This window comes from Austrofundulus limnaeus, unplaced genomic scaffold, assembly GCF_001266775.1.
Source record: "Austrofundulus limnaeus strain Quisiro unplaced genomic scaffold, Austrofundulus_limnaeus-1.0 Scaffold153, whole genome shotgun sequence".
In the NCBI taxonomy this organism is placed as follows: Eukaryota; Metazoa; Chordata; class Actinopteri; order Cyprinodontiformes; family Rivulidae; genus Austrofundulus; species Austrofundulus limnaeus.
In genome coordinates, this window is record NW_013952555.1 from 1130410 (window position 1) to 1141754 (window position 11345).

The 11345-nt window shown below is 40.8% G+C and overlaps 1 protein-coding gene across 1 annotated transcript in view; it reads left to right on the top strand.

Moving 5' to 3' along the window:
• gatad2ab (GATA zinc finger domain containing 2Ab) overlaps positions 1–11054 on the top strand; it is a 49593-nt gene extending 38539 nt beyond the window's left edge. The window contains exons 3-11 of the mRNA XM_014016770.1: positions 2209–2332; positions 3054–3185; positions 5588–5659; positions 5774–5890; positions 6005–6196; positions 6304–6553; positions 8037–8449; positions 8588–8801; positions 10771–11054. Coding sequence (XP_013872224.1) covers positions 2209–2332; positions 3054–3185; positions 5588–5659; positions 5774–5890; positions 6005–6196; positions 6304–6553; positions 8037–8449; positions 8588–8801; positions 10771–10904 — 1648 coding nt within the window. The 3' untranslated portion in view covers positions 10905–11054. The remainder of the gene's footprint in view (positions 1–2208; positions 2333–3053; positions 3186–5587; positions 5660–5773; positions 5891–6004; positions 6197–6303; positions 6554–8036; positions 8450–8587; positions 8802–10770) is intronic.
• The last annotated feature ends 291 nt before the right edge of the window (positions 11055–11345 follow it).

An 11345-nucleotide genomic window follows, 5' to 3' on the forward strand; every position in this document is an offset into this window, starting at 1 on the left:
GGGTAAGATACACTTTAAAAAAAATCAAAGTTTAATAGTACACAAAGGGATTGCAAAAATGACACAATCCTTTCTTTTTGATATAGTTTGTTTACCTTTTGTACACTTAGCTGCATGTCAATCACTGAAGAAGTGAACTATAACATTTTAGATGTAAGGTTTTCTTACATCAGTACATACACAACTTGTGAAAATTTTGCCAATAATAAAGATGTCCACACTGAAGTTGGAGGGAAAAAGATTTACTGGAAGCCTTCTTTGGAAATACAGTATAACATACTGGAATGCTAACGAGTCGATTGAAAATATAACCTATATGAGTAATTTATTCATAACAAATTTTCTTAAGTCAGCATAAGTTGTCTAAAATGGTAGTGTGACAGGGCCTTTAGGTCAGTAGCTTGTTTGAATCCTAGCTTCAGTATTTTATTACGTTAAACAGACTAGCAGAAATTGTCTGTCAGAATTGTATTGCTTCGCTCTCCGAATGGAGGATCCATCTGCACCTAAACCAGCTGATTCAGCAATCTTTTGGTGGGGTCAGCGTGAAGCCATGATGATTGGGAGAAAGCCGAGGCATGCAGAAACACTGGACCTTACATAACTAAGCTGGTGTTTGTTGTGACGCTTGTATAAGTGTTCCCAATAGTTTGTAGCAACCACCATGAGCTTGCCGTGTCATGCTGGCAACAAGGCCGAACCAGTGAAGGTGCTGGGTTTGCCATGGTTTTGTGAGAGATTTTTTTAAGCTTTTGAATCCTCTGTTGTGCTATTTATATTTACATCATGTTTCTCCTCACTCTAGTTTATTGTGTGTGCAAGAATGTAAAGAGCAGCAGAGAGAAAAACCTGCTCTTTCCAGGCTTCAGCTTTGCTTGGGTACACTTATCCAAATCTGAATAGCAGAACATGGAGTGCAGCAGGTTGTTCTTTCTGTGTCTCACTAAAATACAAGAGGTTCTTTACAGAAAGAAGCAGTAAGGTTCATTAACTGATTAAGGTTTTTGGCGACATTGGGGTTTTTTTTTTTTTTTTTTTTTTTTTGGAATAGTAAATGTTTTTCGTTATTTAGTCTGAAACATTTGTGCAACACTGTTGATGGTTGAACTTATACAAGGTTGTCTGAAGATGACGGTTGGGACAGATGTTCAGAAGAGATGATAGCAGAGGCTTGACTTTAGAGTGTAAAAGAGGTTAAAAAATGAAGAACTGATTCAGTGAGTTGGAGTATAAAAGATGAACAATAAGGATGGGGGAGGGGTGTGTGGAGTGGTGACTGAGTGAGAGTAAGTGTACACAATAGGTTGGCTCTTGGCCACGCATTCCCCTCTCCCCCCTCCCCCCCACACACTGTCACCCTTTCCAGAGTCTCCTGCGGACCTCCACCCTGCTCCGCTTGTGACTCTGGTGTCGGCAGCTGGGCGGGAGGGGAGAGCCGAGGCCCAGGCTGTGCTGATCCGGCTAGGCCACAGGCCTCGCCACAGAGGTAGAGGAGGGTGAGGCCTCGTTTGGATGATAAACTGGGTCTGACGTGAAGCCCTGAAGCTTCTTTCTTGACGGCGGCTAAATGGTTATGTAACTTGATTGAACGTATGCATGCACTACTTTGTGGTTTGACACAGATCTTTTATRCTGTGGCTTCACAGCCCCCAGTGTGCTCTGTCCTCAGCTATGTTTCCTCAACACYCAGAGTTCGCAGACTTTACGGGATGTCCACTGTGATAGAGGCCATTGTGCTGCGATATTCCTGTGGCCATCCCCTGCTACTACTACTTCACCAGTTTTCAGATTGTGGTTGTAGTTGCAGCTCGTCACCTTCGATCTTCTTAYCTGTCGTGAAATGTCTGTTGACAGTGTATCAAAAGTATTCAGCCTTAAATTCCAAAGTTAGCATTAGTGTAGTTATTCATGTTTAGATTTTATTTTTGAGGTGTTTCATGTTGAGAAAGCAAGTGGTTTGTTGATGTTACCGTTTTACTGGTGATAATGGGTTGTTAGACTCTTTCCTGACGCCATTACCTCATTATTGATCTCTTGGTTCCTGCCTTCTTGTTGGTGTCACAGCACTCTTATCCACAACAAGAGTGACTGAATCATTATTATATGCTGCCTTCTACTGGATGAAAGATAAAACTACAAGTTAAATGTCTCCTTACTGTTATAGACCAGTAGATTACCGAATGCTGATCATCTTTTTTTTTCCCTCAGTGAAATTAAGAAAGAGCAGCAGCCACCTTCACCAGATGATGTGATTGTGCTATCTGACAATGAGCCCTCCAGCCCCCTCATGAATGGCCACTGCTTCACCAAGACGGATACCAACAAACTCATGGTAGGAAAACTGAATTTCAGCATTCTGTGCAACAGTTTTACACTTATTTCTGTCACTTTCGAAGAAACATATGCAAAATCCACAGTTTTTGCTGTCAAATGCATTTTCTTGTAAACTTAAGAGTTTCTAGAAATGCGGAAAATTTAGTCTCTCCCAGTGCTGCCCCTCTTMCCTTGTTGACATCTTTTAAGTCATTTGTAAATAAAAAGTTACTGCGTTGCTATATTGTCGTAAACCCCTATATCAAACTAGAGTGGACTGGTCTGGAAACTGAAGGGGGGTGGGATGGAACACTTCTTGTTTGGATTTAAAGAGACAGCCTGATCTGAGACATACCTCAGAAAAGGGGTGAAAGAGGGGCTTGTGGAGTTACAATAAGGAGGAATTCAAACCAAAGCATTGCAGTTCCACCTTATATACACCCCAACTGAAAGATTTAAATGTGAAAAGGATTTAAAAGCACAATACGTATGTCTACTTTATTTCAACACTTTCTGAATACCGTAAATGCAATAGAAATTGTATGCCTGAACTTCATATATTTAATGTTGAAKTTGATAGTTCAGAATTCCCTTGTTCTTTTAACCTACTTGAAGTTGAGCCTTTAATTGTATTGTGTTTGTCTGTTGCTTATTGTTTTTTTGTAATAATACAACCGATCCCAGGCCGGTATGGATGTGTGTCTCTATACTAACTTGGCCTTTTTTTCTTCTATCTGCAGAATAGTTCGCCTGAGGAAAGGGAGCGCATCATAAAACAGCTGAAGGAAGAACTTAGACTCCAAGAGGCCAAACTTGTCCTCCTTAAAAAACTACGACAAAGTCAGATCCAGAAAGAGAGCACTGCCCAGAAGGTACAAAATAAATCTTCAGTGAATAAAAAAGTTAGGCTTCCTTTTGTATTGCAAGCATAACTAGATACCGCATAGCGGTAACATAATGACCCCCGCACGCACAAATACACCAGAACTCAGAAATCTTTATTCCTAATAAATGTTGTGCTACTAGGTGCATCCCAAAATTGTACTGGTTTGGGTGGGGGTCTTTTTTGGGGGGGTTGTTGACCTGATGGATAGCCCTTCATCAGAGCTAAACAACCAACAAAAATCTGAAGCTTCTATGTTTACCGGTAATAGTTTTTGAGCTATAACCATTTTTGTATGTCCAGATACCCCATTTTCAGATTAACTGGGCACTGATTGGTGGATCTGATGGATAGAGATTCATCAGAGCTAAACAACAAAAGAAATCTGAAGTTTCTATGTTGAACAGTTTCTGAGTTATAAGCATTTTTGCATGTCCAGACACCCCCGCTTTGGATGGAGCCCCCTCCGTAAATATGGGGTCTATCGGTCTGGCACAGTGTAGGTTAGACTCATCTACAGTCCTGCCAAATTTCATGTTGATTGGTGCAGCCGTTTTTGTGCTACGGTTGACCAAAAATCACTTCATATTTTCAAAGCTCTCAGCAGAGCTGAAATTAAGTCTGGGAAGAAGAGAGGTTTGACCCCAAGTGGTCAAAGGTCAACCAGTGGTGAGATGAGGGGTTTCTCTACATTATCCATTGGCATATACTAAATGTAATTTTAAATTAATCTAGATTTTTGTGTGAATGTTGACAAGTAATATTTTATTTCATTTAATTACCTTGTATTTGCAAGCTCGTTCTTTTGGTCACTATCCAAAGTTTGTGGCCATAGGTGAGGGTAGGAACGTAGACCGGTCGGCAAACAGAGCTTCACCTTACAGCTCAGCTCCCTTTGAACCACAGTGGCACAGATTATGCAATACTGTGGAAGCTGCACCGATCTGCATGTAAATGTCACGCTCCATTCTTCCYTCGTGAACAAAACCCAGAGATACTTAAACTCCTTTATTTGAGACAGAACCTCTATTTTCTAATAGAGAGCACAATCCATCCTTTTCTGGCCTAAGACTTAGAAGTGTGTTGGGAGCAACAGCCCACTGATACCCTCAACTGCCTCTGGAGTCCTACCAGCTAATGAGGCTTGATAATCTCCTTCAGATGATAATCTCCTTCATCTGGGACGTCCACAACCGAGTTTGAGGATGGCCACCACAAGAGTTGACAACCTTGTGGTCACAGTTCATAATAGCTACCTCAACAATGGAAGCGGGGAACATGGCCTGCTTGGACTCCATGTTCTCCTGCCTCCAATGGGACATGGTTAAAGCTCTGACAGAGGTGGGAGTTGAAGATCTTACTGACAGGTTCTTCTGTTGCATGTTTCCAGCAAATCCCCCTCCACCATAAAGTGGTTTAAGCAACCATAGGACCAAATTGCTGTACAGTTACAGTCAAACACAACAGCAGTCACAATACATAATAAAAGACTGTAAAGAAAATTAAACAGCCTTATAAATAAAACAACACACACACACACACACACACACACACAACAAAGATCAGCAGCTCAGATGGTGCCAAAAGCCAAGGAGAAGAGATTCAGAAACCTGCCTGGTGCCCAAAGGCTGTGCTCAGGATCAGGTGGTCTGCTGATCTGAGAGAACAGGAGAAGATGTAGGGATGTAACAGCTTTGTTAGGTAGGGAGGAGCAAGACCATTTAATTAAAAAAAAAACAATAAAAGAATTCTAAAATTAATCATGAAATGTACAGACAGACAGTGCAGTGAGGCTAACGCAAGGGAAACATGCTCATGTCTTTTATTTATTTATTTAATTATTTATTTATTTATTTGTGCCAGTTAAGTCATGTGGCAGCATTTTTGGACACCTCCGGGGTTGAGCAACAGATGAAGCACTGACCCCTATATAAAGTCCATTACAATCATCTGACAGTATGGTGAAGGAGTGAATTACTGCCTCAAAGTTCTTTCTAGAAAGAATTTGCCGGACTTTAGCCAGTTAAATGAGAAAAAGCTTGATTGAACCACTGCTTTGATCTAATGATCCAATCCAAGATCACTATCCACTTTGACCCGCCCAGGTTTGTGATGATGGGCTTAGTAAAATGAGCCAAGGCCTGTAGATCCACAAGTGGAGTTACCAAAAAACATAACCTCAGTCTTCTTCTGATTCAAATACAAGAAATTTAAAGCCTCAAGACATTTTAGTTCAGGGAAAATAAGTCTGKTTTTTTTTAAGGGAGACATAAACCTGATAATCATCTGCATAGAAGTGAAAAGAAACTCTGGGATGTTGTTGTTTTTTCTTTACTACGTACAGTAATTGATGCACAAACTTAGACATTGTCCTATTTGTTTAATGTCCAGCCGACTGGCTCTGTGGCTACTCCTCCCCCTCTGGTGAGAGGTACCATAACATCGAATAAAGGACCTCTTCAGGTAACGACTCATCAAACTGTTTCATGCACTTACAAGTTGTATTGATGTGTCACAACACAGGCAGGGTGAGTTCCATTCGCTTTGTTCAATAATAATAAAAAAACGTGTCAACAGGTGACAGGTCGTAGCTCCGGCACGGTGATTCCCCCACCATTGGTACGGGGTGGGCAACACGTCCCGTCCAAACATAACTCTCAGATTGTTATGCCTCCTCTAGTCAGAGGAGCTCAGGTTAGTGTTTTTAACATTTTTTTATTTAACAAATGCCCTTTATTTTATAAACCTAAACATATAGTAGATTTTGGTAATCCATATATTTTTTGTGTGTACATTTGCACCCATCAGCCTATTGCAGTGACTCCCCAGCAGATAGTGAGCCTACGTCAGCATCAGCAGCACAGCGGGTCGGGTCCTCCTCCACTGTTGCTGGCTCCCAGGGCTTCAGTCCCCCAGGTCCAGGGCCAGAGGATCATTCAGCAGGGGCTCATTCGTGTGGCTAATGTGAGCAATAGTAATGTCATGGTCAACATCCCTCAGGTTAGGACAACAAGTAGAAGGATTTCCTTTCTGGAAAACTTCTATGCTTTGTTGTATTTCCTGAATGTGAACCTCACACGTTGCTTCGTATTTGTGTGTTTTTTCAGGCTTCTTCATCAAGCGTAAAAGGCTCTTCAGTCTCACCCAACTCCAGTGTCAACGATTCTCCAGCCAGCAGGCAGGCGGCTGCCAAACTAGCACTGCGTAAACAGTTGGAGAAGACGCTTTTGGAGATTCCTCCACCCAAACCTCCTGCGCCTGAGTTCAACTTCCTGCCTTCTGCGGCTAATAATGAATTCATCTACTTGTTGGGGTTGGAAGAGGTGGTGCAAAAACTTTTGGATATGCATGGCAGAGGTTAGTCCATGTTTGGGTTTTTGCAACTGGTTTGGGTATAATGGGTTTAGGAACTACCTGAATGGCAGACCATTTTAAAGGGATCCTTGATTAGTTGTAACATTAGACTTTATTTAATAAACATATATTTTAACTGTAAAATAAAGACTGTAAAAATACTGTAGGATTTTCAGTTTTTATCATTTTTAAACTAAAAGTTTAAAAATATATTACATGGACAGGGCCATTTTATTTACACGCAAAGCATTCTGGGTAAATGATGTGGATAGGTCCTCGGTGTGAGGCTGCTAGTGAGCTATATCCACCCTGAAGGTTAATCTTGGACAATATCTGATGATCGACTCTTTTAAATGAAACCAGAGAGTGTTGACAGAGAGGAGAAGGTAGAAATGACTCAGCCTGTAACTGAAAATATAGATGGAGGACAACAGAGCTGCTTCATGGAAGAAGAACCTCAGCTTAGCCTGTTAGCTTTAACATTAGCCCCGTCGCTATCACCATATATATGAATTAGCTCAGTGCTACACATTCTCCTCTCGTGACTGAGGCCCGCCATCCACATGACAGAGAGGGGAACACAAAAATGACTCAGTCTGCAACTGAAAATATGGATGGAGGACCTCAGTTTAGCTTGTTTGTCACGCTAGCACCGAGCTAATACATATAAGGCAATATAGCGTGAGGGCTAGCGCAAAGGCTAACAGGCTAAGCTGAGGTTCTTCTTCCATGAAGCAGCTCTGTTGTCCTCCATCCATATTTTCAGTTACAGKCTGAGTCATTTCTACCTTCTCCTCTCTGTCARCGCTCTCTGGTTTCATTTAAGAGTCGATCATCAGATATTGTCCAAGATTAACCTTCAGGGTGGATATAGCTCACTCACACTGAGGACCTATCCACATCATTATTTACCCAGAATGCTTTGCTTGTAAATAAAATGGCTCCGTCCGTGTTAAGATATATTTTTAAAATTTACAAAACTAAACATCCTACAGTATTTTTACAGTCTTTATTTTATAGTTAAAATAAATGTTTATGAAATAAAGTCTAATATTACAACTAATCAAGGATCCCTTTAACATAATGATGTCATTTAAATCGTATATCTTTAATTGGAGTTATGACTAGTCAGGACAAAAAGCGAAACATTTTGAAAGCAAGTAATGAGTTTGCAAAACTAACTCAGATATTTTGAACTATTTTTGACTCACAAGTTCCTTTTAAGATATTTTGAATTGGAGCCTCCATACAACTTAATGGTAAATCTGTCATTTATACAAGTCAGAATGTAATTAGAAATATCTCAAATAGGTATTTTGTTTAGTCAATATATAAATGGAGTTATCTTAATTAACTAATATGTCTAGTCATGAACCAATTTCAGATATCTGGAATATAAATGTGGTGTTATGTTAAAAAGGCCTGCCATACTAATGGCAGGCTGTAAGAGTATAAAACTGATTTTATGATGTCATCTTTAATGTAGGTAATTTAGGTCCAGCTGCTTCCATGGCCAGCTCTTTTGCCAAAGAGCCATTCACCTGTGCCCAATGCAAGACAGACTTTACCTCCCGCTGGAGAAAGGAGAAAGCTGGCACCATCCTCTGTGACCAGTGCATGTCGTCCAATCAGAAAAAGGCCCTGAAGGCTGAGCACACCAGCCGTCTCAAGGCAGCCTTTGTCAAGGCTCTCCAACAAGAGCAGGAGATCGAGCAGCGTATCCTCCAGCAGGCGGCCACCTCCTCCTCCTCTTCCTCCTCCTCCTCTGGTTCTAAAACCACCTCGTCCTCCTCTCCCTCGCTGTCCAAAAGTGATGCTTTGGTGTCTCAGCAGTATAAGCAGGTCAGAGCCGACCTGCAGCACAGATCTTTGGCTGCACACCACTCCACCATTAAACAGGTTAGTAAAACAAAAAAAAAAGCCATTATATTGGGGTTGCTGTTATCATTTAAAAGCATGTTCTCCTACATTACGTTCAGCATCATCTCAGTGTTGATTCCTGCACCAACAATTCTTCTGCTTTGCGTCTGTGTACAGAGTCAGCTGTCTCACAGCATCCAGAGCTCTCGTGGCATAGCCCACTCCTTTACCTCCTCTCAGCTGCAGAATGCAGCAACAGCAGCTGCRTTAGGCAGCAGATCAGGGAAGCACGCTGCAGCTCTTGCTCTGCAGCACGGGACAAAGGTCGGTGCAGGCAGCAGTAACCAGGGCAACATGGCAGCCTGGAGGAAACAGAGTGGTGGAAATACAGGTAATCAAACACCAGACATGGTTATGCCAAAAATAAATTTTAATATTTCAAACTTAATGCTCTCCTTCAGGCTAATTTCCCAGTTTTTATTTATTTATTTATTTATTTATTTTTGTGGAATTATCTTCTTAACTCTCAGTTCTGTCTTTTTATTTGGCTTTTTGGCAGTTTTTATGTGTGTGTTTAGCAGGGATGTCCTGATACCAGTTTTTCTCAAACTGAGTACAAGTACTTCAGTTTGGGTACTCGCCAATACCGAATACTTACAGAGTTACAACTGAAATATTACACTATGATTATAAAAGTGTTTCTTTTATTTAGAACCTGTTATTAAATCAGCTACATATCTGATGTTTGTCAAAGCGACTGCAGTCTGAACAGTCATGTTACATTTCATCTGATCTTTACATCTGTGAGGTGGGGGTATACAGATCGATCCAAGTAATGATACTATCTTTGAATCATACTTTTTAAATCTTTGCACATCTTAAGCTACAGAACAGAAGTCCAGTTGCTTTGTATTTTTTATTTAAATTTTCCATTTCCTAGCTGATTGTGAATCCACAGAAATATATGATAACGTTGTCAGATCGTATTGATACTGATGCTAGGTTCAGACCGAGCCTGAGCATCAAGTTTACATGCAAAGTCTATGGTGGACATGCATCTAGGGGCGTCGAGAAGCCTCGTGGCAAATATAGCGCGATTAGCGAGACCCGTTTTGAAGCGGTAGGTTTTGTTTGAGTGTTTGACACAAATCATAAAGTTACTGGTTCCACACTTTAGTTAGTTTTACTCACAGCACGTCACTTTGTTCCATAAATACACGCTGCACCGGAGCAGCTGACCAGAGGACGGGTCAAATGTAAACAGTGAACTAAACAAGCGTGACAAATTCAGAATCAACATGCTAACATGTAGCATCCACAGACAGACCTGTTTACTTCTGTAAACAGAGCGCTGAATGTGACGTCATGTCTTCTTCTGTGCGTGCAGGTCAGCATAAAGTGTTCACACTGGAGTCTGATGGAGGTTGCATACCCGATACCAGCATTGATATCAGGACACCACTTGTGTTTATGAAAACAACCCCAATTCCAATGTAGCTGGGGTGATGTGTAAAGCTTAAATAAAATAATTTTAAAAATATTTTGCAAAAAACACAGATAATCATGATAACTCAGTTATATTTACAACTTTTACACCTCTGCAACTCTTTAAGACTCTGTTATCAGTTTTACAATATAGTATAAGGATACACATTACACAAGACTTAAGGCTGGTTTAGGCCTATACCTCTACAAGACGCGAGACAGCGGATCAGTGATTACATCATGTGGACGTTGTTTTCTCACTGAGTGTTTATACCCTCTTAGAAGCCTCAGGAGATAAGTCATCATAATCCCTCCTACAGCACTCCCAATGTACAATACAACCCTAGTTCCAATGATGTTAGGATGTTGAGTAAAACAGAAACGTCCTTTTCAACCTGTATTCAGCTGAATATACTACAAACAGATCAGATGGATATACTTTTTATTTATTTATTTTTATTTTATTTATTTATATTTTTTGCAAAATTACTAATTTTGAATTTAATTCCTTCAGCATATACCAAAAACTCTGGGACAGGGGCAACAAAAGACTGGGAAAGTTGAGGAATGCTCAAAAACACCTGTTTAAAGCATTCCACAGGTCAATGGTGAACAGATTAGGTATAAAGGCAGCATCATTGAAAGGCTCAGTCCTACACAAGCAAGGATGGGGTGAGGTTCACCACTTTGTGAACAACTGCTTGAGCAACTAGTCCAACAGTTTAAGAACAGTCTTTCTCAATGTGCAWTTGTAAGGAATTTAGGGATTTCATCGTATACAACTGACAAAAAAAATCTATTTGTAAATTGAAAGTTTTTATTAGTTGTGACTGTAGTGTGCAATAAACTTTGACACTGTGTTTGTGTTGCGACAGGAGTGACTATGGCCTATGTGAACCCCAGCTTGTCGGCTCACAAGACCACTTCCGCTGTGGAGCGTCAGCGGGAATATCTGCTGGACATGATTCCCTCCCGTTCTATCTCCCAAGCTGCAAACACATGGAAATAATGCAATCTTACTACTTACTGACACCACAACTCTTAGCTTTCTTAATATCAGAAACAGCCATTCTCATTAWCATTCAGATCTTTTCTATGCTCTGAAACTCTGCCTCTGTCCCAGATGGCCATGGGGCAGGAGGAGGTTTTTGTTTTAGACATCTTCATCCCCAACCATTTCAATTTATTAAAAATTTTTTTTTTTTTTTTAATTTGTTTTTTTTTTCCCCCCCCCCCCCCCCCAATATCATCTTTTTATGCCACCAGTTTCCTCATTTGAACCTTTTTCCAACTGAAGTCGTGCTACAGCAGCTTCGTGGATGATACGCTGAATAAGTTTTGGGTATCTTTTCCGAGGACTTATCTTTAGTTTGTGTGATTCCCTTCCAGTTGCACCAGTGAAGCTGCCACACAAATCCCCAAGCTCTCCCTTCTCCTGAAATAGGCAGGA